Source organism: Struthio camelus, chromosome 3 (assembly GCF_040807025.1).
Source record: "Struthio camelus isolate bStrCam1 chromosome 3, bStrCam1.hap1, whole genome shotgun sequence".
Lineage (NCBI taxonomy): Eukaryota > Metazoa > Chordata > Aves > Struthioniformes > Struthionidae > Struthio > Struthio camelus.
Genome location: NC_090944.1, coordinates 68592066 through 68619852, shown reverse-complemented (window position 1 = coordinate 68619852; position 27787 = coordinate 68592066). Strand labels below are relative to the sequence as shown.

The 27787-nt window shown below is 40.7% G+C and overlaps 1 protein-coding gene across 26 annotated transcripts in view; it reads right to left on the bottom strand.

Moving 5' to 3' along the window:
- The window catches only part of NCOA7 (nuclear receptor coactivator 7), a 102824-nt gene that overhangs the window by 63333 nt on the left and 11704 nt on the right, over positions 1 to 27787 (bottom strand). For 15 of the 26 annotated variants that reach the window (XM_009682870.2, XM_009682874.2, XM_068938191.1 and 12 more), the window contains one exon: positions 12393 to 12524. The exons of 7 other annotated variants lie outside the window; for them this stretch is intronic. In XM_009682870.2, coding sequence (XP_009681165.2) covers positions 12393 to 12442 — 50 coding nt within the window. In that variant the 5' untranslated portion in view covers positions 12443 to 12524. Of the gene's footprint in view, positions 1 to 8610; positions 8737 to 12392; positions 12525 to 13070; positions 13100 to 17110; positions 17270 to 27787 lie in introns of those variants that run through there. 4 more of the 26 variants (XM_068938209.1, XM_009682873.2, XM_068938196.1 and 1 more) reach the window with 3 other exon arrangements.

Below are 27787 nucleotides of genomic sequence, written 5' to 3'. Positions count from 1 at the left end.
AACGATAATGTATCTGGAACCTACCTCCAGGAAAAAAAAAAAAAAAACACCACCACACACACTTAGGGAGTGATATTTCAGTATCTGTTATAAACAGAAGTACCAAGGGCACCAAATTAAATTGTCTTAAGCACTACTGCCTGATTAAGTGAAAAGCAGCTAAAAATAAATTGCTTAGGCGTGTCATGTATGCCAAAGATGTAAACAGGTACAAAAAGCAACTGCAAAAAATCCGCAGCAGTGTCTATGAAGGGCTAAGACCTCAGTGATGGGAAGGACTCAGGAGGTGCTGTAGACTGCTGCAAGCCGACCTCTACCTGCGGAAGAATGCCTGTATGCAGAAATGGCTTTTTTTCTTTTTCTTCCCCCTGCCCACTGTTTTTTCTTAAGCATCCCTGACTGGCCACTGTCAGGGACAGAATACGATATGGGTAAAAAACACAGCAAACCTCTAGGAGTTAGGATGAGCACGGTGCTATTAAGGGAAAAGGAGACTCAGCTCAAAGTTTGTAGCTCAAAAAAACATTTTAAGCCAGTTTGACCAGAACAGGAGCCTCTTTGCCCATCGCTGCTCCTTTCCCTGACTTGTCCTTACTCTCACACAAGTATTTGTTGCAGCTTCATAAGGACCAGATATGCAAAAATGCAAATACAACAAACAATAATAATTAAAACAAAAAAAAATCAGATCACTTCCACATTAGATTCTCTAATCTAGCTTGGCTGTGCTAACATTTATGTCAACATAAATGAAAAGGCCAAAAGAAGGGATAGTGCTTCTTCAGGCAGTTGTGCCAGTTTAAAGGCACTTTGTCCAGACTGAAGAGCTTGTCAAATTATAGTCTTCCTTGCTCTTGTGTAACATTAGGCCAAGACTAGCAAAAACAGGAAACCAGAAAGCCAAACCAGACACAGGCTATATCACGTCCAATAGACGTCTGGACAGGAATACTCAAGTGGTGGTGGCAGCTTCTTCCAGCTCACCCAGAACAGACAGTTCAGTGACAGCAAACCTTCATTAGGGATTAGGCTACCAGGGTTTGGAGAGATGCAGCTTTCCCCGCTGTAAAAAGCAAGAAGGCAGTGACAGTGCTTCCCCCCTTACTGCAGTGGGGAAGATAAAAAAAAAAAAAAAATCATTGTTTTATTGTTTTCCTCATAAAGAAGAGGATCTTACTGTTGAATAAGTTGACTCTACTTAATAAATGAATGATCAACAAGGTAAGGGGGATCAGAAAGGAACCACTGTCCAGGAGCCATTGGCAGAAGTAAAGTCAAAAGCTGTAATTATTTCTTTACTTAAATGAGCACTAAAAGGGGCATCTTGAGGAGGAGGGGGCTAGGATTTAAGGCACTTGTCTTTGCATTAAATTTTGCTTTTATTTAAAAAGCTACTTTGACAGTTAACACTTAAATGCCCTTAAATGCTCTACCTCATTGCACATCCTGTATGGTATGAAAATAAAGGTTTAATATAACATAAAGAACAGTATTTTCAAAGAGTTTTGTAAAGTAAAATACACACCTTTTTGTATGAAGAATGTACTAGGATGAAAGAAAGCAGTAAAAAGGAATACAAACCGATGGTTTTACATGCTGACTTTCAGGATGCTGCCAGAACTATTAAAATGCCACTTTTACAGGAGTGAAATAGGTTTCCTGGGGATTCCATCAATCACATCTGGAACTCGCAACGCAACAGGATGCTGTACACATGCTTACAAACAGATTGCAAACTCATCTGGGCGTGAACAAATGGAAAGCAAGAAGCACCGCGGTGCAAGTGGGAAAAGGTACTAATTAAAGTATTTCAGAGTAATTATCAAATCCAAATCTCAACCAGTCCACTGTCTATCTTTACATTTATTGTCCCCAAACAACTGGAAACCCATTTAACAGGCTGAACAGTTTAAATGGCTTCCTGAAAAGGCTTGCAATTAACTGACGCTCACTCGGCACGTTGGAGGAAATGTACGCTGAAGATCCTCAGTTACACAGAGGAAAGTTCAAAGAAACACCCAGCAAAATGCTGATAACGGGAGGAAAAACACCAGGAATCTTTACAGGAGTTTTCGTGTTTGAAATACGAATGATACTGTTTCATACAGTGGATATTTCCTAAGTGCAAATGGCAACTCCCCTCAGCGGAGGTGCTTGCATCAGTGCTTCTACGCAAAATTGTACGGCAACACCTTTTAAATCAAGAGATCACTAACTGTTAAGTACGACGACGACACACGCGCGCATCCAGACCGCAGCAGGGCCACCGGGCTGAGCCGCCGGCTTTGGTGCCGCCTCCTCCCCGCAGGAGCCGAGCGCAGAGCGGCGGGGAGCACGGGGGCAGCCGCCCCCCTGCCCGCTGCCTCCAAGGACGACCGACAGCCTCCCGCTCCCAGCGGACCGGGCGGCCAGGAGCAGGCGAGACAGGTGCGCTGCAACACCCTGCCTCCGTCCCCCCTTGCCCGTCCCCTTCTGCTTGGCCGTGAGCGAAAGCTCCCGGGCACGCTGGTGGTGGCCCCGCTACGCCAGAGGCAGGTGGGGAGATGCTGGTCCCCCCCACCCCGCTCCACCGCACAGGCGTTTCGCCTCACAGCGGCGCCTCGGACCAGCTCCCACCGCCCCTGCTGCGCTCTGTCCACACCGGCGGCTTGCAGCCTCCTATTAAATTTAACAATAGGATTCTTCATACGCATAAAATTACTCAAATGTATCGGCTTGCGGGAACAGAGCCATGTTCCGCAGTTTTAAGAAGCTCCGCGGGATTGCCAAAAAAATGGGGTTTTGGCAGCATTTACAATATGAAGCTCTTCTGTAGTTACAAAAAAGCCCTTCTCAGCCTCAGGCAAGCAGAGCTTTTTTTAAACCAGGGATATGGGACACAAATCTTTTGCTGAAGGAGGTTTTTTTTTTTTTTTAAAAGATTGTTCAATTGAAACGTGATTAAATCCCAAAGCCAAGTATTTATAGAGGCATTATTAAAAGCAAAAATCCAGCAGCTGACAGAAATGCACTGTTGTGCAAAAACCATAAAAAAAAGTAATTTAAATTGAGTTTACCTGCAGGTAAAACACGCTAAATTTAAGCCTCCTGTTTAAAAAAAAAAAAAAAAAGAAAGAAAAAGAAAGAAAAAGAAAAAAAAGCAGCCTCTCTAGAAAAAAAATCATGCTAAAAACCAGTAGCAATTATCAGTAGACTAAGTGCTATGCAAGACACATTCTCTGTGCCAGAGAGACTGCTGTCTGACAGGAAAACACTCAGTGCATTAAGGCACTCAGAGCCACGAGCTGATTTATGACTCATCTACATTACAAAGGTTTTGCAGCATAAGGACAATTCTCTCCCTCCCCTAAATTCCTAACCAATTCTGCTGCTCTCCTAGAGACTTTCTCCCACACAGATCAACAGGAAAAAAATCCCACGGACCTCAGCAGAGTAGCATCAGAGAGAGTTAAAATATTAGGCTTAAATTTCAGATGATCCTGCTCCAGACTACAGAGTAGGAGAAAGGGGAGAAAGAAAGGTGCGGGGGGGGGGGGGGGGGAAGGGGGAACCCTGCAGTGGCCAAAAAAAACCCCCAAAAACGAACAAACAAAATCCCATGAAGAATCATAGTTCTTAACGATCTGACTACAGGATAGAGGAAAAAATCTGAATCAAAGCTGAGAGCTGGATTAACGCTGAGGGCACAAGAACATACCAGCTGGGCAGCACAGAGAACCTGATGCCATCAGGAACAGCGGCACAGGCTCTTACACTCTGACCAACCCTCCAAAGCCCCAGGGAAGGGAGAAAAGCCAAATTGCCGGGGGGCGGGGAAGGCAGCAGAAGGGACCTGGTGCCCACCGGCATATGGTGAAGGCATCCAGTCATCCAGCGCCCCTGTCACAGGAGCCACAGCACTTCTTGTCTGCAGGATTCCCTTAGTTAGCTATGCAATCTCTTCCGACCCCAGAGACAGAGGGGAAAAAACTGCTTCTCCCTAAAGGCGCATCCTGGCACATATCATTCATTAGAAACACGTTATCTTTCCCGTTAAACACGCAGTGCCCTTACTGGAAATAGGCCATCTCATCCAGCGTGGCAGCAATCGGATCTAGCACAGCACGTGCCAAAAACCAGGAGGGCAAAATCTTGATTCGCAACTGCAACTGCCCAAAGCAGGGGCAAGAGATCTTTAACAGCAGCAACCTCAGGCGCAGGGCTCCCGGGCGCATGGCGGCCGTGGCCCAGGGCAGCACCCCTCGACAGCAGCGCTCCCACCCACCGGACAGGGATGCACGAGGGCCCGAGAGCAGCACCACCTCCTTCAGGAGCAGCCTGCTCTCAGCATCCCTTTACAGCAATGGGGGAACCAAGCGTCTGCCAGGTCTTAGTGCTAAGTTTCCAACAGCTCATAGCTATTAGAAGAGTAAATAAGTCAGAATCTGAGCTACCCAGAAAGTCATCTTTCGAAGTCCTCGAAACCACCTCCAGGACACCTCTCAGGCACTACAGAGACAGCTGCTGGCAGTACGGGTAGGGAAGGAGAGGAAGAGGAATTACATTATGGCTATGTTAATAGCAATTCTTATCAAAACTGCACAGACTTCTACATCAAAAGGTACATCACATTACTATTTGTGTTCTAAAAAAAAAAAAAAAAAAAAAAAAGGAAGCTAAAGTTTTTAATTTTTTTTTAAACAGTTTCTTTTTAAAGGCTGATAAGAGACACTCAAAAGGTCCCTTTGGGAAAAGCAAATATAAGGTCATTGCAGGCTTGCTGCCTAACGAACTAGCCTTGTACGTATTTCGCAAGATAATTAGTGAAAACTCTGAAACTGCAGGTGTTAAACAGATTCAGATTTTAAGATGAAATACATAGAATCTCTTTTCTCTGTATGTTGTTATATAGTCCTAAAATAAATCAAAAACTTGGTGAAACTTTTCCTTTCTTCCTTTTCCAAAATATGAAAATAAAAAATTATCTTTATACAGATCCATCGCTGCTACCCAGTCTCTCTTTATGCGTAGCGAGGAAGCAGCGAACAGGTGAGGAGATAAACAGCATTTCCAGTCTTATGCAAGGTTTTGTTTTTTTTTTTTTTTTTAAATATCCACTACTGGAGGAAATGCTATTTGTGGAGAATTTCTAAAAACCTAGAAGAAAGGCTCAGGGTCCAATCAGATATTTTTCACTACTCATGTTCCACCGTAACAAAATGTTCTAGTCCTAAATGACTCTACTACTTTTGAGGACAAAAGCATCACAGAGAACTAAAACTGCATAAATCCTTTTGCTGGTTATGCTTCCCAAAGGAAATGGTAACATTGGGTACAATCTGATGACTCATGGGCCAAGTAGAGGATGACAATATAGGCAGTTCTTTCGCAGACTCTTATCATGCTTGACCATTACAAGACTGCTAATATAAAAACCTCAGAATCCAGAAAGCAACGGCAATGCGAAACGAGGAAACAGATAAGCAGCTTTTCAGTGCGTCGTTCCCCTGTGAACAGTCACGTTCTACAACTCTCTGCAGAAAAATAGGCTTGTCCCCTCATCCCTCCCCAACTCTCACTTTTCAGGTTTACAAACACAACAAAAATAAAATCTCAATATTTTAAATATACACAAGAGTATATGAGCAATAACAGCAAATGGCTCTCAAGCAAGGATCTCATCACCTTTGCAAAAGTCTAGCTATCTAACAACTTCTTATGCTGCTGTCAGTGAAATTCTAGACGTTCCTTAACGTCTCAAAACTAGACCTGTTACAAAAGAGATCTGAAATACTAACCTATGCAGCAGCAGGCAGAAAGTCTGCTAAAAACGCTGAAACCCCGCCACTTTAAGCGACTGGAAGCCAAATCACAATAGTGTATGACCTGGAAACTATTTTATAACTTTTCTCAACATCCAACAGAGAAAAATCAACTACTCCTCATCACCCGCACATGCGCCCCTGAATTGCTGAGCAAATAATATGTTTTGCGCCCTATAAATCTGAAGTTGTGATATCTTCAACCATTTCTTATAAAATAAAATGCCTCAGGCAAATACGCCATTGGTCAAAACAATGGGAGCAAAACCTTATATCGTTTTTAGTTTCAATAACAGGATTCTGAGGTAATGTTTATACGTCTGGAAGCAGAGCTAAGAAGTTTCCATTATATAGATGAGCTGAAACAAAGTGTTATTTCCTAGAGTCATTTATAAATCTTAAGCATCTCCAAGATCTTGGCTTGAATATTCCTCACACCCAAGATAAACCTCCACGACGGTTTGTTTTAGAAACAATGTTTGGAAACTTTTCCTTCTAAAAGGAAAAATAAATGATGGGTGCTAACAGAAAGCTGAATAAATATCAACACTTTGTCTCAGCACAGCAGGACCACCAGCAAGGGGCTGGTTGCTGTAGAAGTAACCTAAGGAGCACCTAATGTTAAGATTGCTGCACTGATAAAACGAGTCCCACCAGTAAGAAAAGATTTCCAACAAAAATGCCCATGACAAAGCGTCATGAACAGGACATGCTCTCAAGAAAGTATGTTTGTGCATTTATTTCACTGCTGGGCTTTGCTCCTTCTTAGATACCTTTGATATCCTCCCTTCTCATCCTTTCCCTCTCCGTGCCCACAACATATTTCTCATTTCACCATTTTCCTATGTCTTAACAGCCACAGGAATGAAAAATATCAAGTATCCAACACTGAATATAGGAATAAAAAAAGGAGAAAACAGGAAAGATGCCGAAGCTCTTTGGTAGGCTTGTAAACCTGTTGATTTGTAATATGCAAAAACCTGACCTAAGGAGTGACTATATTGCATCAGATCGTGTAGCTCAGCATCCTATCTCCCAACAGTAGCCAAAAGCAAGTATCAAGGGAAGACTACAAGAACGTGAAAAGCATATATGATTCTTTCCCCAACTAATCTATCCAGACTCTAGCTCTTTACAGCTCAGTCACTATGTATTAATCCTTCTTGCTATAATTAATTGTAAATGTTTAAAAGTAAAGCTAAAGTTAAGTTGTAAACAACCAACGTTACTGGAACATTGTATGCAATTTGTTGTATTGTTTGTTTCTGGTAGGTAGTAAAAAATAAATAGGAGGAAAAAAATGCAAATAAAAGCCTGGTGTCAAGTAAATGATAACTGTACAGGACAGTGATCTCTATCTTCGTAAATATTCGGTTTAACAAACAAATCTTAACCAGCATGAAGGTAAATTTAAGTATCAAAGCCAAGAGTCTAAATGAAGTTAAAATATGTTGTAAAATTCTTTATTTTCCTTAAATAGTTATATCACAAGGCAGAATGAGGTGAACAGCAGGTTTTACAACTGGCTTCAGGTTCTGACCAAGTAAAGCAGGAGCTAATGGGAGTCCCTGCCTACTCAAATGGACTTTGGAGCATGTCCCAGATATTTATATCATCTGAGAACTAAAACTCGCAATTCCCCTACAAACCTAAAAAAGAAATTTGGTTCAACGGAAACGCCAGTTCTAACGTACATCTCAATACTGTTTTCTTCAGCCTAAGGTCACCACAAGTTGTTGACACTCATTAGTGTTCCCAGTTATTAATAAACTAATGTAAGAATCTCAGTATACGTATCAAAAAGTAATATTTTTTTTCAAATAAAGCATTACTTATTTCTGGTTCTCCAGTAAGAAAGTGGTTGAGAACTACTTGTAATAGTGACAGTAGATCATACAGAGCACGGGAAATGCTGACTAACTCACAATTAGGAAGGTTAAGAGATACAGAGTATTTTTAAAAGCCTGTTTTGTCATTCTTTCAGAAAACTACTCAACAAATTCTTCCCTTGTAATCTCTCATCTCCTAGAACTTCTCGTCCAAATATATCCAGCATCACAGAACTATGTATACAAAAAACAATTCCAGTTTTAAACTGTACATTCAGAGTACCAGACTATCAATTTACAACCAAAGCAATAATTTCCATATGACACGTCACTCATCTTGGTAATTTCCTTTTAAATTTACTTAAATGTGTAATAGTTATTTATTTTAAACTTGTTTTAAGCATAGTTTCTGATGTGAAAGGAACTAGGTTTCTACACGCAATAATCGGTGTTACTAGAAGATATAACTAGAAAGGACACCAAGTTCGGAAGGGGAGGCTGTTTTGTTACGCCTTTTTACTGATTAAAGTGTTCCTCTTCAGAAGGCGTAACAGGACAGCACTGTTACTGTAGCAGCTACTTTGTTAATTAATGGCTCTCATACTGTTCCTCATTACACCAAAAATCAGGATTATTCAAACTTTCAGCTTTTATAATTACCAGAAATTATTTCTACATAATGCCATCCCAAATCACACATGTGCACAAGCTGATATCCCCCTGATTTTGCACAATATTATCACTGAATTTATGCTGCAGTGGAGAACCTACAAAACAGACAGGGGAAAGGCAGAGAGGTTCTCCACTCTGTAAGAACAAAAGGAAGATAAAGGAAGCACATGTAAAGGAAAATAACAAGTTGTACCAGGGCTCAGGGGAACACAACCACAATAAAAGAAACCAAACGTCACAGTCAGGCAACAGTAAGCAGGTATCTAATACACATAGATGTGCCATTGTACATCTATATTATATTGTACCATTTATTTTCTGACTTGCTGGATACCAGGACAGACTTCAGAGCAAGAGGAGACAGAGTTCTGTGCAAGAGCTGGAGTAATATCGGTCCATTTTGAAGCTAACGACACAGAAGTAAACAGAAGAGCCTGAAAACAAGGTTTGAAGAATTAGGCAAAAACAATTAACTACACAGAATAATCTTCAAATAGGAGTAGCAGTCTCAGATAAGGACTTCTTGCACAAGAGAAGCTCATGCTTGCATGTTAACTCTTATACTCATTCTTCTTGCCTGTTAAACTCCCACAAGCTGTAACATCTTATCTCCACAAGGAATTTAAATTGGTCTTTAAAAAGTTTTGTAGACGTTTCTTTCTTTTTTTTTTTTGGGGGGGGGGGGGGAAGTTTCAAGTTAAATCAACTGCCAGCCCATTTAGGCAAAAATAAGCCCTTTACAACAACACACGCAGCGCAGAGGAGCCTTTGATTAGAAAAAGAAATGGATGGTGAAGGCTTTATTTCAGATTCGCTTCCCAGGAAGAGCGGTGGGGACCTGTGAGAAGAGTGCTTGCTGTTCCTCTAAGGGGAAAAACATGAAAACATGAGGTACTGAGGACTCAAGACCCCAAGTGGAAAGATGGGATGGCTAAGGAGAGCTTATCTAAAGAGGAAGTCTAAATAGTTCAAACCAGCCTATCTGAAACACTGAAGTTGAGGGAGGGGGATGCAGACAGTAGCTCCATGAGGATTTTGCTTCCTCCCTAGCAATTTAGGAGCTGGTTTGTCAGCAGATTACTACTACCATAGTAACCACTTGAAATATTTGGGGATTCTCACGTTGAGCCTTTCAAAGGATTGCTACCATGATCCATCAGACACTGAGCGCCAACCCTACCCAAAGCTTTCCTCTAGGGGCCAAGAATGACATTAGCTTGAAGACCAAACGCTGCCTTCTGAGGGGGAGCCAGTCGGCTCGGGGTGCCGGCAGGGCAGCGAAGCAGATGCCTGGCCTGCTATTCACGTCCACGTGCTCCCTTGCTCTGCCGACAGAGAACTCAGGTTTCTGGTAGCAGGAGCTTAAGAGAAAGAGCAGTACAGAGTACTATAGGTTTGAAGTAAAATTCAAGTAGGCACGCTCATGGCCCATTTTTATGTTAATGTCCTTGTTAATACCACAAGAACCTTTCCCCTCACGTGAAGTTTTTTTTTTTTTTTTTAAATAAAACTCATGTATTTTCACAAATATAGCCCACACGATAGCTGTAAAACATTTTATTTCAGCAGCACTGCATGCACAAGTTTTGCCCTTTCTAATCTAATCTAAACACAATCCTTTTCCTCAGCACAGAGTTGAGCAGAGCGCTTTCCCCCTTTCCCCAGACATGGGGCACGGTTTAGTCTCTTCTGCTAGGAAAGCGAGGGATCCTTTTTCCATTCTCTCTTCTGGCAAGCAGTAGTCCTCTCCCACAAGCATAAATATCTGATCTTTTATCTCCTTAATTTAATGACAGGTAGAAGTAACAAGATCAACAAAGGAGGGGGGAAAAAACCACTTTGTCCCATAAGAATATTTACTGTACATAAATTTAGATTTTGTAAATACTACTATTATCCTAGGCTCACAAAACATAACAGTAAAAACAGATAAGGGAAAAAAAAAAACAGTAACAGAAGTAGTAGTAATGAAAGTAGAGCGGTGCAGGTGTTGGGGAATCAGCCAAGGTTGCTCCTGGCTTAAAAAAGATGAGACCAAGCTGGCAGGACAACACAGATATTTGAAGAAGTATACAAAATAATATTAAAGTTAGGCAGGGCTGAGATTATCAAACCTGAACACTCAAACTTGAGAGCAGAACAGGCGCCTTCAGATTCTGAGATACTAAACATCCAAAATTGACAGGGAAATCAAAATACATACTGAATTAAAATATGTAGCTGTGGCAATATCAGGCACCCAAGTTTGAAACTTTTGCCTATATCTAGTAGAAAGTTAAATTTTAAAAAGCTTAAAGACACATTAGGGACATTGTTAGAACTGCCTTTGTATTACTACTATTTTCAGTTACTGGTATGACATTCGTACTGTGTCAAAGCATTTATCCGCAAGCTGCTGGGACACCTGCTTACTAGAGGAAGCAAGCTAGACTTATGAAGCTAGGCTAAAAATCAAGAAAATGTAAATTTGGTTCTGCCTCTGTCCCTGACTGCATACACAGACAAAGTATATGAATGTTGGGCATAATACCTTCTCGCCCATTTTAGTTTCTATTAAAACAGCACTTGAGGGTCTGCGGTATCATTCTTGTAGAAACAATGCACAGATTTGTTTAGAGCAGGGACTGCCTTTAAGACTTGCAACCTAGATAAAAGAGACAGTCATAAGCCAGGAGGGAAAGAGAGAGATGACCTTCTCAAAGTTGCATAGCAGGGAAGTGCTAGATTCAGGTCTTCTCACCCCTGCCTAGTGCCTGTGCAGGACAAGCTGCCCCTGTGAATTTTAGGGGAGACTAGCCAAAGATGACAAAACCTGAAAAAACAAATTAAATAAAATGTCAAGAAGCACTTTGCTGAAAGCCTTTTGAGGTAGTTTCAATTTGTTTAGCAGATAGATTTAAAAAGGATTACCACTCAGCAGCTCAAAACATTATCTTCAATACCAAAGCATCTAACTCTGACATTTCTTGAAGCCCAAGTCTTCCTTAACAAGAAATTACTTGTTCCTTAGTGCAATCTCTTTAGCTACTTCAGTTTTATCCTACTTGATACCTCCTCTGCTATATGTGCTATTATTTCCCCTTCTCAAATACTAGATCACATTTATTTCCATCAGCAAAATAGCATTTCTCCAAATGAAAAGCAAGTTACCCACCATTAACCGATGTCCCTCATCACAAAACTTTCAAGTCCTTAACCATCCTTACATCCTGATAAGCAATGGACAAGTGCTGTCCCTTTTGCCCTCACTTTTCAATTTTCAGACATCTCCAGATGTCTGTAATGCACCCAGACTAGCGTTTTAGTGCAGTATCATTAATAGTTATTTAGTACAGAGCGGAGAGAGCATGCGGTTTTCCTTCTCAATGCTGCAGGAGCCATCTTTGAATTTCAGTTTGAAAACAGCCAAGGAAGTTTTTTACACTAAGCTTCTCCCCCTGCCCCTTACAGAGGGTAAACGAGCTTTGTTTGGTCTGTACATCAGAGCTCACAGATGTCTTTTAATTCAGTATTTTTTGTAGTCAGGTTATTAAGGAAGCAACATCAGTTATTCCTTTAAAAATTAAAAAAAAAAAACCCACCAATCAGGAATTTCAAATGATAGAAGTGACTGACAAAAAAGAAACCACTGTTTTTATCTATAAAGATTATAAAGTCTAGGCAGCTTAGACCATTAGCACAGTTACCCTTTTTTTAAGCTCACTTTATCCTGCGAGATAATACTACTTAATCTGTGCTTTAATTTGAAATTGGATAAACATTATGCTTAGATATGTTTGTACTTAGACATGTTTATAAACACTCTTCAGAAACTGGATGCTGGAAGCTCAAGTTCAGTGCAATTTGCAGCTCACTACTCAGAAAGAGTCTTGTGTCATTTATAACACTTTCAATTCAAATTTATCTCCGTAACCTAAAGAGAGCAAATCATCACTCCAACACCAGGGACAGGAACAAAGAAAGCTCTCTCCGGATTCATTATGCAGTAGAGGGGTTATTTTTATACATGCTTTAAAAATTGTAAAGCCTCATGAAAAAAGCAGAGTGATGAGTTTCATATTTCAATCAGTGTTGAAACTTGTAAGCTTACCGAGCAAAATAGCCTTGTCTTCGTTCCTTCTTCTCTTCCTTGGTCTCCATTATGTACAGTTAAACGGGCAAGGTGGGCAGCCAAGCGTTATGCTCTTTTTCCCTTCAGTACCTCATATCCAGGCTGAATCCCCTGTATATAACATTTTAAAAACAGGAAGTTCATAAATCAACATGTCAACAACACCTACACAAACTTACAGGGTTGTGGAAATGCAATTGACCCAACGACAAAGCAAGTAAATCTTTAACCGGTGAATGCTTGCTATGAGATATCAATTTAGTATACAATAAGACAAAAGACAATAAATGCACTCGAGCCAGTTTCTCCAGCAGAGAAAGAGAGGCATACTGCAAAGGAGGCCATTAAAAGACCACTAGCAAGTTTTAAAGCCCTGGCAGGATTAAAATCTTTTCCCAACTGTTAAATAGTTTATACCAAAACCTCTTCCTGGTTTCACCTGCATTATAGACAGAAAGATGAAAAGCAGGTTCAGAAACATCCAGGACAAACACTAAAAATAGAAAAATACATAATGTTCACTTCAGAACAATTTTGTTTAACAGTGAGAAATCAGGAAGGTTGAAATATTGAAAGAGAGTAATCTACATTCTGTGCACAGGTTTGATTGCTGTGAACCATTAAACACACACAGAGGGGGAAACATGATGGACCAACCTCCTGCTCTCCAGGTGAATTGTAGTCGCCTGGAGAAAGAGCAGAGTAGGGAATATTTTCTGAGAAGTTAAAAAACACCCAAAAGGAAACCACAGTAACACTGGAAATATAAGGCAAAAGCATCTTTAGATGAACACACAACAATCTCCATATCTATTTGCTTATGACACCAAAAGCACAGCAACTTTGCAGAATACAGTACTGAGGCACCTGTAAACCAGAAGGTGGGAGTCTCAGGACTGCTTGGCAATTACTGCAATTAACGCTATGCCACACCAATTGTTCTCAAAGAATCCTACCAAGATTGTTTTATCCTCTTCTAACCTCCCAAATACGTCCAACCTACCCTGATGGCTTGTGCCCATGGACAAAGTTAGTTAACTGCTTGAGAGTTCTTCTTCAGTACTCCAGATTTTAAGTTTAAACCAGAAGTTACTACCTGAATATTTTAGTCTATAACAAGGAAATAGAAGCCACATAAGTTACGCATATAAAAAGCAGAATTACCTACCTGTGACCTAATCAGTTCCCATTATTTTTCCCATACTAAAAGATTATGAGATACAAATTGCCAGATGTCAACAAAAGAGCTAGTGTATTTTTACTACACTAACCTATTTGGAGAAGTCGGAGAACGTATCATACCACATTCTACCTGCAATACACACCATAATTTTCTCTCCAGTTCAGAGCAATCAAAGTTATTGCTTCAAAATGCACTTTTTCATAGTCATTAATTTTGAATACAATCAGCAGTACATCACAGAGAATCTAGTCTCTCTGATCTCTATGCGCCTACATTGAGTCTTATAGTAATGGGCACTATGCAACAGCACTCTTCAAATGGCATATTTGCCTATAACAACTTGGAATTTATCAATAGAGTACCCATTTTACACAGGAGCCATCTCTGCAAGTTAATGCACATTGCAATCTCCTTAAGGACACAAATCTACCTGATAGTAGGATAAGAATAGTATCAAAATAAATTTCTCCGTCCAGATGTCCAGTCTATACAAAGATACTATTTCCTGACAATTTTGGTGCATCCTTACCCCCACTCTTTGGGTGGGCCCTCAGAAGATCCGCAACCTAGGTTTTGTTCATACTCCATTCAAGTTAAATAAACTTTTCAAAAGCACATAGTTATTGCCTCTACAGCAAAATAAAGAGTTCAAAGAAAGAGGAACCACTTGCTTCCCCTCAGTCTAGTTTGTCTTTACTGAAGGTAAAGACATGCTGGTGTACACATGATGGACCACATCTGAGCCTCGTGAGGCTGATACCAAGAGGTATCAAATTACCATAGAGTACTGAGATACTATTAAACCTGGGACATGAGGACAATGGGACGCAGGGAAGCGGAAAGAGCAGGGGCTCTCCTCACCTCACTGAAATATGAGGAGCCCGTAAGCATGGAGTCAGCAGAGGGAAGCAAGATCTGCCCCTGGGCACCTCACCCTGCCAGAGAGGCAAGTGGCTGCTCCTTCCATCTGTTCTTTTCCCCTCCCATGATCTACTGATCCACCTAGGGGAATATCAGCTCGGCCCTGGCACTGTGTTGGCCATGAAAGGAGTACCATTGAGCAGGGAGCCAGGAGGAAGAGGAGGAGAAGAGGTGTAAAAAGCAGCTAGGAGGCCAGGTGAGAACTGCAGATGCTGCAATGGGTGCCAGTACCAAAGAGTTTTGGCACTGCTTAGATTGGAAAGTTTGTTGTTTGTTTTCATTAATGTGAAACAAAGCTCTAGCCATGAAAACACAGGTATATAGCCTATACTTCCAATATCAGCTATATGCAACCCACCAAAATCCTTTCATAAAAGGAAAGCAAACAAAAAAAGCCACCCATCCCCAACAAGGACAACTACAAAAAGCAAAAGTCTGTTCAGAATAGATGAACCCTCAAAATTTGAAATGTTACTATAGGAAAAAAGCAACATAAAGGCACTCAGATGAAGATTTAATAATAAAAAAAGCAAACAAAAACACACAGGAATCTCATGTCCAATAACCAATAAATGAAAATTTTCACAGTAGAAGAGTATCTTAACATCACTCTGACTTTTAAAACTTATTTAGCTCACTTTCTTAGAAGAAAGCATAGAGCTGTTCTAGGAAGACATATTTAAGCCTGAAAATTGTACTTTGAAAATGCTTTCTTTCAGTAGTGCTAGGAAAAGTAAAATGATTAGGAGCACAAACTTCATAACCTCTGGGTTGTGCTTTTGTTATTTGGAATTTTTCATATTTTAGCAAAAAAAAAAAAAAAAAAGCTTGACAATTAGCAGCCTCACAAAGCCTTTTCAGGCTTAAATGTCTCATAAAACCTAGATTTTCAAATATTCATTCTAATCACATATCCTTCATAATATTTTAAGGAGTTACTACTAGTGAAGAATATCTGGAGTTTCTTATTTGGTGGTGTCCAATAACAAGTAGGGTGGGAGTGTGTTTTATGTTGGTGTAGCTTTAATATGTCACTGATAGCAGTGTTTACTTTATAGGTCATCAGTGACACTTTATAGGTTTTTATTGCTTAAAGAACTAGAAGCTGAAATGGGCCTTTCAAAATACTTGTTTTCGGTAGCAGTTACTGAAGTTTTTGTAAAAGCCCCTGCCTCACCCTCTCCCCACCGCTGCACCCTTTACCCCTGGGCAATCCCCAGGCATGGTACACGCAAAGCAGGGGGAGAGGCAGATATCCTAGGTGTGAGGCTAACTAAGGAGGAAGGGAATTATGTTTCCAAAGGGTATGTTAAAAACAACTAACTATGCGAACAGAGCATCCTAAGTCCTCTGAAGAGTTTGATAATGTCATCTGTAGTTTTGACTTGTTTTTCCTCTCTCCTCCCTCCTTTTCATTTCTCAGGCACAGAGAATAATATACCTTGCTCCTTTCAGTTTAAGTATTCTGCTTTTTTAGGAGACAACAAGGTACAAAGCACTATATTTGCTTGCTGTGACCAAGGTAAGCATCCAAAACAGCTGCCTGCTGGCTCTACAGCTGCAATCTTCTAGCTGTGAGCATCACTTTCCAAAACGACGTGCACAGACAATGGCACGTTCAACAGCAATGCAGAAGCCAATGAACCATCTGATTATTTTTAGAATACTCAGTGGACTTGATAGCTTGTCTCTGGCCATCTGTGCCCAAAGTATACAAGTCCTGGAAAGACATACAGAGGAAAAATATAGTTTTAGACTGTGCAGTTCTCTCTCTACACATATTTAGGACCAATGTCTCTCAACCTTTGATCAGGTAGGAAAAGGCTGTAGTTCTCTTCTTCACAAATGGTGAACTGGAGTACAGGAAGTGCCTCTACACAGTTAAATGAGAGCGGAAAGGCAACGCGCATAAGCATCCTCACTCTAGCTTTAATTCAATCAGCACAGATAACAAGCAGCTAAGGATAACAACCTAACTAAGGATGAGGGAAGAGACTAATTTGTCAAGGAGCCACTTATTATTTTCTGTGTAAAATTTAAGCGGACACAGACTATACAGAGTATGCAGTCTCAACATTTATTTGGCTACATGCACAGAAATTAATGCTCAGATCCACAAAAGAAAATAGATGCACAGAGGAATTTAGGCTTTTTAAGTTTAATTGGCTCACTCAACGCTTTTAGACAGCATGTAATGGAGTAACGAACTGAACCCAAGTCCCAGGGTAGCATCCTGTATTGCAGCAGGGGCCCCCAAAGGTGAGCAACAGTGGCAACGTGCAAACTGCAAAAAGAAAACGGAGGTGGCGAGAAGCCTGCACACGTTTTCCGCAGTTAGAAAGACTGAGGTGATATGACAGATTCCAGCTGTGACAGTCAAATAGACGCGGTCAGGCCAAGAATGCAACAGTGAAACCCCACCACGTAGAGGGAACAGCCTGTCGCCTAGACCTGTTGTGTAACCTGCACCTGCTCTCCGACGTAGCACCTCACACAACATTGGTTTTGCATTTTTGCTTCTGTTTTAACCTCTGCCCCTGAGACTACAGGAAAACAATACATGCATCTGCTATACGACTATGCATATCCTCACCATCATCTGCTGCAATACGAGCACTCAAGTGTTGCCACCCGCCTTGGTCGAACACGAAGCATTACTAACGATTCTGCTTAGATCTGCAACCGGGAAGCAGACAGAGCGCCTTCGCACAGTTCTGACAAGTCCGCCATGTACACGTGCCTGCTCCGACCTCTAAAAAAGCACATCATGATAGATGAGGAGGATTATACCAACAGGTCAGTATTAAGACCAAAAAAGGAAAGATACAGATACAACACAAAGTAATATTAAAAACTCGCACCTAGCTTGCAAAGGAAGGAATTACGGAACTACAACAAAGCACACATTAAGAGGTAGTATTTTTAGTGTACTAGCTCTGAAACAGCTCTTAGGATTGCTTTCTGTGCCTCTGGTGAGCCCAAAGTGGTTTCAAGTGCCTAGGGCACTGCACAGACACAAGCAGTTACCCACACCAACAAAGCTGCGGTACTGGGCCACACAACACATTTAAGCATACGGCAACAGAAACAGGAGAATATGGAACAGAAACATTTTCATTTGCTGCCAGGTCACACAGATGTATGTAATTAAGTTTCACAAGCCAAAGTTCTAATATCAACTCTGAGGAAGAGTTTATTGGCACCTTCCTTGAGAAATGATAACCTTTGCTGCATTTTGTTAATTTATGTCTCACTGACTGGATTAACCACCTTAAAGTTTTATGGCTTTTGTACTACACTAGTGTATTCCATTTGATGTAATAGTAAAAGGTTCAATTATATTTTTACATTACAATTACCACGTAAAACGTAAGGGTATTTCCAAAATATGAATAAGCTCTGTGTTTACAAAGACGTTGCAGGCCATTACATACAACGGAAGAGTTCTAAGTCAGACTAGGAGAAGATCCCCTGCTATGCTGAAGTCAGGGCTGATCACTCAACCTTTGCTTCGATGAATAACCCTCTTGTATGAGAGGAACTCCGCTGACCTTTAAAGTATTACACCTGTCATGTTTCTTGTAAAAAGACTACGCTCTTAAAAGCCCCAAATCAAAAGGCAAAAATTAAAAGACTGAAAATGATTTTGAACACGGAAAGGACTTTTGGACTTCTCGTTCAGATTAAACATAAACCAGTACCGCCATCTCCCGATCTCCAGATGGGGGGAAAGACAGATTTGATGTGGCTGTTCCATGCGGTGTGCTCTCAGTAACACAATCAGAAAATTGGGACTGTAAAGATATAGTCTGGAGAGGAGATGCAAAAAGGAAACAAACACCCTCGCTCTTGAGGAGGTAGCTGGAAAAGTTTAGGTGGTTATCCTCCCCACTACAGAGATGTAGTGGCTAACCTTCTGAGCACTTCTGTCTGTTCTAAGGCAAAAAACAAACAAAAAAAACCCCCAAAACACACACACACATAGGCTAAGCTTAGATCACCTTCAACACACTAATTAGATCTGCAAGAGCCTGTCCACACCAGCAGAGTAAAAAGTAAATAAATAAATAAATAAATAGAGAAGCAAGTAACAGAACAACAATAACAAAGGATTGATTCGGCTCCAACAGACTCCCCAGCTGAATTACTTCTCGTTCACTCCAGAGGAGAACTGCACCACTACGTCAGGTTACCGTGTTTCACAGAGAATAAGAGGAAGCAAAAGAGGTACCAGAAATTCCAGGTCATGAATGACAGTTGTCAAGAAATAAAAACATCCAGATTTAAATCCTCCTTCTCTGACAGTTGAGCACTTCCAAACATATTTTCCAGAAGGAACAAATGCGTTATATTGTATAATTCAGCTGTTGCTGTTAGAAAGAAACATGTTAAAAAGCACGTCATGGAAGAGTATTATTAATGGGCAGAGGGCTATGCAATACTGAACGTGAAAGGGCAGAGCTTTTTGAAATCGGGCCATTTTGGAAGGTTTCTATTTTTCAATCATTAAGAACATTGCTGCAGAATTTCTTGCCCAGAGAAGCTGTAAAAGAATTAATATCTTCATTCTCTTGTATCCCCTGTTTTAATTCATCCTGATTCAAGTAAGTGTCAGGCCCGAGCTTGCTGAACCCAGTGGCCTTTCAGGCTCACATTGTACAGCTTTGCACAACATGTGTGCTTTACGGACTGTTGACAGAAAACACCAGTCTCTTCTTACTAAATACTGTAAAAAAGATACAAGTCAGCAGAAAAATATTAGCCTTTGTAAAAACAGAATGAATTACGTAGATACTGAAGTACAGAAGACCACACGCATGTAAGCAATGGAAGTACCCATGAATTTGCAGACTAGTGGTTCCAGTTAGTTCCGAGATTCCTGTAGTTTTAGCAATTTTTATTTAATAAACTAAGCCTTTCAACAGTCTTGGGCAAAATCATTACTTTCATTTTAAAGGTGAGAAACCAAGAGCCAAAGGACCTCGTGGCCAGTCTATAAAGTTATGACAAAACCACAGATCTCTCAACTGCCAGCCCAATGGCTTACCCATCTTTCTTTTGTGCCCGTCTTTCTCAGGGCATCTTTAATTGCAGTCATCTGTGCTTACATCATATAATAAAGCGTTCCTGTCACAGTTTGTATTGCATTTCTGAGATGAGATCCTAAATTGACGTACAGCATCACAGTTCCACAGTCAGAGAACAACAGGAGGACGCAGTTTGCCATATCCATCGAGGATTAGACAAACATCACTGCTTTCCTACTTCAGGGCATGCACACACATACAGAGAGGACTTTTATGTAGGTACTTAGTAGCACTCAACTACAACACTAAGTACTTGCAGTTTTCTAAAAAATAAAAATTCATGAACATACTACATCTACTACCATTTAAAAAATCCCCTTAGGACTACTTCACTTATTTGGCAGTTGACACCAGCATGTTTGTTCGCAGTAACTCCTAGTTTTACGGTCTATTTAAAAAAAAAAACATTTCAAAAGACAGCCTGCACAGGTATGTTTTGACCTTGTCAAAATATACGCACAGAGACAGTGGTAACATTGCCAGAGCTGATGACTTATGGGTTCTCTATGAGTTTTTAAAGGGATGTGACCAAGTCCTCCCTAGATTCTCCGCTCTGAACCAAGCAAAGCAACAGAAGCAGCCAACACATAGTCATGCCATCCTCATGCCCCCTAAGCAGCACGCTATGAGAGTGAATCAGGTAGCAAAGGAAATCAGCCTCCCGCCTGGTGCCACCTCCTCTCCATGACAGCTGAGCAGTCAGGAGACTTGTCCTACATCACATATCCAGCACTTTGTTAAGGGCCACTGGATCCACAGTGTCACATATCCCAGGCCTGGCTATACATCAGAGTTGCTCCTATGAATTAACTCATTAAGGACTCAAGCGGGACATGCACTGGAAAAGAGCAGAATTCCTGATGCAGCAGCCCGAATGCAGAGACACATACAGCAAGCGTTCTCTCATGATCACGCGGACCTCAGCCAGCAGAAATGTCAAGCCAAAGGCACTGGGCCTTCTCTCTCAAGCTGTTAAAATACGTCCATGCAGCAAGCAGCTGCCGCAAGTTGAAGTATCACCATCATTCACTTTCTCCTTTTCACCTGTTTCAGCTGTTTGTCACCATTCCCTTACCAAAAGGTTATCACATAAGTTACTTGTAACAGAGTCAGCAGAAGAGACCCTACACCTGCATTTCAGTTCATATCCAACATATCAGCTGAAAGCCACCTTCACTGGACTCAGCTATTGAAAAAAAAGCGCTGGACTTTGCACTGCGCAGCTAAGTTGCACACACGTGTTTACCTCTGCCAAGTCTGCTATAAAAGATAGGATTTGCAGCACAAAGCTAGGACAGGTGTTACAGATGCACATGGTAACTCCTTCCACAGTTACGTAGTTACGTGCACCACAGCAGCTGTGTAGTTTGACACTTTGAAAGAGGACTGATGGTGGACCTATGGCACCATTCACAAGATGAGAGAGACAGACTAAGACCGACCATCGCAGCCTCAGTCCCACAGCAAACGTGCTCTCCCTTCTCTGTTCCTTCCTCCCCAATCCAATAAAGGCCTGTATATGGAAAATAAATAAATTGGAGGTAGGGTAGAAAGAGACAGATGTTCTTACTTGGAAGAGTCAATTAAAGAAATACAGATAATAACGGTGCAGCTCAATGCTTGGCTGAAATACGTGGAAAATAAGTCACCTTCTACTTATAATTACTGCAGGTCCTGTTCTCCAAATGCTTAAGCATAATGTTAGGTTTATATTTGCAAATATTCCCATTGCACTCAATAGGATTTAGTAAATAACTTCTCTGGGATTCAGAGAATAAAGCTAGGCAACCAAAAATTGTTAAAATACGCATAACTGTACCAATTTAATGGGAGGTATTGGAACCGGTCAATGTTTCTTTGGTTAAGTAGGTTTTCCAAAAAAATTCATAATCATGCTGTGAAAGTTATTGGAATTTTTTTTTTTTTAAATTAAAATGTAGCTACCATGTTCAAGTTCTCAGAAACAAATATCACCTCAAATTAACAGCCCACTGAGAATGAACTGATTAACATATTTAAGTATTTCCTCAATTGGGGGCGGGGGGGGGAAGGAGAGGGGCAGAATACAAGACGGAACTCCAAAGGAAAACAAGTATTTTCAAGTCCTGCCTCAATGTCCCTTTTTCAATCAACCCTGGTTGCAAGGGCTCTTGATCATGCAAATCCTAGGTTTTGGCTTTTCCTCTTTCACCCACCTCCCAATCAAGACACAAAGTAGCTGAGAAGGGGGTGCAGTGGGAGGAAGAAATCTCACAGTAATGCAATGCAAATGTTTTCCTATCTGAAATACAGTTAAGGGAACCAAAATGCCAAGTTTCCATAGCAACCTTAACTGTGCCACATTGCATACACTGTATATTAAGTTACATTTTCTGAACAGTTTAACTGTTCAGAAAAATTCTGTATGTTTGTAACCTGGAGAATTAACACTGAAAACCTTCACTGTGCATTTCTTAACCTCTTAACCCGCAATCTTTATTGCATTAAAGTGCTTTGAAAGCAACATCGTATTACATCAACAATATAGTTTAACAGGTGCTCTGAAGTTGCAGAATTAGGTGCATTAAAATTACAATGACTCGACAGTACCACTGCACGGTCTGAAGCCTGTTTTAGAAGCAGCAATGTTTCTAATTATTTCATTCCTCCTTGAAATTCCTTTAGGTATTGTGTACTGAAGAATGACTTAGTCCTCTTGGCCTTCTGCAAGATCTTTTACATCTGATATTATCTTACCATTTTTCCCTTTCTCCATCTCAGGAGCCTTGTAGAACACCACACACAGCTTCTGGCCTTGTACTAATAGAGAGTCAACTTGCGCCACATAGAAGTTAGAAACTCCTAGCTGAAACTAAATTGACTTTGCCATATGACATCGCACAGTTACGTTTACCTGCATAACTACAGAATCTCTCTGAATAGCTACTTGCTTCTTTCCAGCAGGTTTCCTCTACTTTTCTGTGATCTAGCCATTTGTGACGGGCTAAGTTTACTTGAAATTACCCACATAAATAAGGTTAGCAACCTTAATATTAGTCAGAGAAAACACACTCACATCTGCAGTGACAGAAGAGTTGTGCACCTTAAGATAACTAATCACTAACAGCTATAGAAGCTGTCCTTGCCAAAAATCTGTGGAACGAAGGCCTTAAAGCAAATGTAAACTGTCACATTTACTTTTGTTATCATCACTTTTTTTTTTTTTTAAATCATCTTCCACTGCTCTCCCTTCTTTCTTCTCTCCCTCACCAATTCTCAGAAGGGTAACAAATCCTCGGTTCAGAAGGAAGGTAGGAAAAAAAAAAAAAAAAGGAAGCTATTTCTGTGTATGCAGAAAAGCCAGAACAAATGACCTGTTCATACAAACCAGCTACAGGCTATCCTTTTCTCAGCATATCTAATCTGGACTGTATTTGCTCAACACTGGATGCGTTCACTCAAGTGAGATGGTTCAGAGCTTGGTTAAGAAAGACGAAAAAGGAAGTTTGAATCAAGGCTGATTGAGCTGAATTAAAACAGAAACACGGAAACTTTCTGGTAGATCAACAGGAGCAAAACATTTTACCTTCTAATAACTCAAGAGTTTTAAAAATTATTATTAAACTAAGGTACTCTTGCTGATCAAAGCAAGCTAGCTGACCTTGAAACTAAAATTCAGAACATCTTACACTGAAAGCACCAGCATAAAGTATCTCAGCATTTCTGAAGCTAAACATTCCTTTTTCTTCCTGCTGGCCAAAGAAAAAAAAGAAAGAAAGAAAGAAGGGGGGAAAAAAAAAAATCACAAAATTTTACCTAACTTCACTAATATTTTCAATTCCTCCAGTGCTGCATTTTCACTGAAGCCATTCCAGCCACATTTACTAGGCACTCAATATCACTGAACTCTATACTCGCAGAGAACTAAATCAGCATCAAGTGCATTCAGAGCAACTACTCACTTGTATAAGTTATATTTGTAATAAGTAAACAAACTTTTGCAGAACTGGGACCTGAAGACGAAAGCTGTTAACTTTTCTTCCACTTCAAGTTACCCCTCACGTGGTTGGTAATGCTGAGCATTTCAGACTGCCTAACATGCTCCGGGACAAAACCTTGTCTTCACTTCTTTACAGATGCACCAAAGTAATTGCTTGGGCTGCCTCAAGTTGAAGTCAGCCAAACCAGTTAACCTATTAAGGACAACATTTTTTTCTGTCCATGTTAAAGCCTCTTTTCTGAGGGACTATTGTGCTTCCATGCTTAGTTTCAAAAACTTAAAATTTGGCAGAAAGCAATTCAGACCTTTTCCCAGTCTCTCTGAAAACCTGTCTAAATTGCATACAGATGCAAGCTTTTTTTTTTTTTTTTTAAAACAACATAGGAAAATGCAGCTTATAGCTACCCAATCTGGATGTGTTTGCAATTTGCAGTTAAAAAGCACTGACAGATTATCCGTAGAAAGTGGATTATCCCAGACCTAGATACATGTCCTTATCAATAACAATTATAAGACTTAGGATAAAAAACGTGCACTTCAAATGTAGAACATGCTACAGGACTAACCTAATGAACAGGCAATACATGGCACTGGCTTTCTACAAGTCAGCATAGCTTTTCTGAGGTATCTGCTTGCAGAACTCGCCAAGTAAAAAAAGAAAAAGGGAAGAGAAACAGGAAGAAAGATGCATTTCAAGGCCAGATAACATATTATCCTAGGGCCTTTCAGTGAGAAAATCATCATCTGCAGCTCTTTCCTCACAGCAAGCGTGCAATTCACCACTATGTAACAATTCATTTATATTCACAGTAATAGCTTATCTGCTAAGGAAATATATCTGTTAAGGAAAAAACAAAGATTTCAAAGCAAATGGCATGTGGGATGAAGAATAAATCAAAACTGAAAACATTGTACCAGGTAAAACTTTTATTTTAAAGGATATGTAATGCTGACAGCAAAGCAGTTAAGAGTTAACACTGTACTCTGTACTGAAGATAAAGTCCTGATTTCAGTGACATTCACTGAAGTTTGATCACTGATTTCAGAGGGACAAAGTTTCTAAATAGGAAAAAAACAAACCCCAAAACAGCCAAAGAAATTACAGCCAAAAAAAAAAAAGGCCATTTTTAAAAGTCACCTACGTTTCACTGAGATGACAATCATTTTGCCAAATAAATATATTTTCCAGATTGTTTTTTCATTTGCTTCCTGTAAGGGCTTTAACATCATCCAAAATCTTATACTGGTGCACATAACATTATAGTTAGCCAATTAAAAAGAAATACACACTTCATCAGAACTACTTTAACATCAGGTTTCTTGTTATAGGTGATCCCTTCAGCTCTGCTGGCTTCCACTTGGTAGATCTCTTTGGCTTTCTGACAGTATTTTCACTGACTACCCACAGTGGTTCTCAAATGTGCCTCACTCCTACGGGAGCAGGGCCAGCTCTGCAAGGAGCCCTGCACAGAGTACTTCACTCCCTGCATGATGTAGGCCCGCATTTCCTTCCCAGGAGCAAAAAAAAAAAAAAAAAAAAAAAGTAATAGAATGTGCCTTTCTTGCTTTTCTCATCAACTTAATCTGGAAAGCATTCAGGGTTGACCAGAAGGACTAGGAACAGCTTTCTTCGCAATATGCTTTCCCACAGCTTGCTATTCATAGAGCTCAGAAGAGGCTCTCCAACATGCATCACTGCAGCAGGTCTGGTTGTTTCCTAGGGTTCGCGACAGTTTTTCTTCCAACGGTTTTTGCCGAAGACTCTGGATTCCCTGAAACTATCATCTAAGCAGAACTCCAGGAGAAAGAGTCTGCAGGGAGCTCATGAATTTTCCCATACCAGAAGCAATGAGAAATTTTGGACCAGCCTGATTTCAAAAAAAAAAAAAAAAAAGTTTACGTGCTCTTAAAAAGAAAGCTGCGTCAAATAGATTTTCTCCTAAACACAAATCAAAGATGCGAATGCTGTCAGAATTCACAGTAGTAAAAAAAGTCAAAATATAAAAAGGCCCAGAAGTATTTGTTGAGATTTCCCTTCAATTTGCTGATGATGTAAAGGGTGCTCCGATTGTTCTGTTTTGCTTGTGAGACCAGGCTCCAGTCCTCTCCCTGTAAAACTTGCCTGTTATCTGCCAGGTTCAGCCTAGGGACTGGAAACCACCACAACAGGGCTCAAGAAAGGACAGGGCTAGTTGACAAAACAGTGAAACTTACTACTCCCACAGTAGCCTCGAGCCCACAGTGTCAACAGCCTGGGAGAACAGAAAACTAATCTCCAATTCCTTCATCTCCTTTAATGACAATGCATGTGTTACTTTTGACAACAAAAATCATGCATTACAAAGGGAAATTTAGTTTCCAAAACAAATCATCCACTTTTAAGTTTATCCACTGAGCGATCAGCTAGGGGCACAGGCTCACACTGCTTCAGTTTTAAGGAATCCAGAATCCCTGTATTTAAGAAAACAAATTTGCTCCAGTGAGGAAGAACATCAGCAGCAGCAGCCCAGTAAGGGAGATTTTAATTTCAATCCTTAAGCGTGCCTGTGGCAGGAGACAAACACTGATGACACTGCAAAGTCTCATCTAGCCTCTGTAAAGAAACATAATGACGCTAACCATCTCCCACCACGTACTCACCCCTAATAATAAGGTACACCTAATGAACAGAGCTCTGCATCATACCAGTAATTTGTTTTTTTAGTGTAAGTCAAATGAAATTTCCTCAGCTGATATCTAAGCACACGGACTGGTGAACAATTCACTGCACTGAGCAAAAGCCACCCTTGTCTTTCTCTTGTCGTTCACAATTCGTCTCCTAGCCAAGTCTGATAACTAGTCAAACTTGCTACTTGACCCCTCACAGTTTTTTAGCAAGAGACCTTTTCATATGAATCAGCTGTTACACCACTGTTAATCATTTGGCCCATATCTGCACAAGCGACTGGCTTACACCAGGCAAAGTCAATATTTCACCACATACCTGGGCACGTTCCAGTAAACTCTTCCATAACAAAGCAAGAGTCCAATTTTACCCGTTTGGCCCTCTACCCATTGTTATCAGGATGCGGCCACTCGCGCCACCCATCTACTGGGCACCTCCTCCAGGTTAAAAGCTTTAGGAGCTGGGACAAATGCAATTGCCTAGATTTCATGATACCGGTAATCAAATTATCCCTGGCAGATCTGAGCTCCTACCTTTGGTCCTCAGTCTTCAGCAGCTTAACTGGAACGTGTTCAGTCAGCAGCCAGGACAGAAAAAAGGCAGTATTGGGGGGGGGGGGGGGAAGGGAGGGAAGGGCAGAATGTCAAACACTGTTTATGTATTGTAAAGGAAGCAAATTATTATTTTAATATATATTCTAAATAACATACAAATCACTGTAATGTGTTCAATCTACCAAGGCTCAACTGCACATAATTAAACACTTCAGCACTTGCATGAGTTAGCCGAACCTTTGTGAGGAAGCATTAGGAAAAGCTTAGGCCATTCTCTGGCCCGCAAAGGTGTGCAGGGCTTGGTACAGCTACAAAAACCTGTACACAGTATCATACCCAGCTTCGTTAGAAGTGCCAGAGTAGCCGGAATGATCACAACTACTTAAAAACATCACAGAAATGCCACTTAGGTTGATGGTAGAAATAAAGCCCTTGCCACCACACTGGGGCACTACTTAACCAAGAGACAACAGACTAATGCTACCCACTACGTTCCTTAACTTACTTTTTTGCACAGCGACTGGTGACACAACATGCAAGCACTGCTGAGTCACCGACAATGCCTAACTGCTCCTTGTAGTATCTCCCCCAGGTAATGACCTAGGCAGATCCCAACCAGTTTCTGAAATCAGAGCCACCTGGCCAGACAGGAGGCCCTCCATACCTGCTCTCCTCAGATGAAGGTGGCAGCAACAATTTGCAAGTACTCATACTTCTTCTCTATCAGCTGCATTAGTTTAGAGTACTTAAAAAGAAAACAAACCAGAAAGTGAGACAGATGGCATGTGGGGAAAAAAAAGGCAGAAGAAACAGAAGAGTAGCTGCAGAAAGAGACAGTGGTGTTAAAAAAAAGGTTACATTTAGGTGGAAAATGAGTCAAGAAATAAATTACCTTTTATTTAAGATAAGGTTGGGTTCAAATAAATAGCAATTCACTCAATTTCTGCAGAGCAAGGCTGTGATTTCCCTAACTGGTTCACTGGGA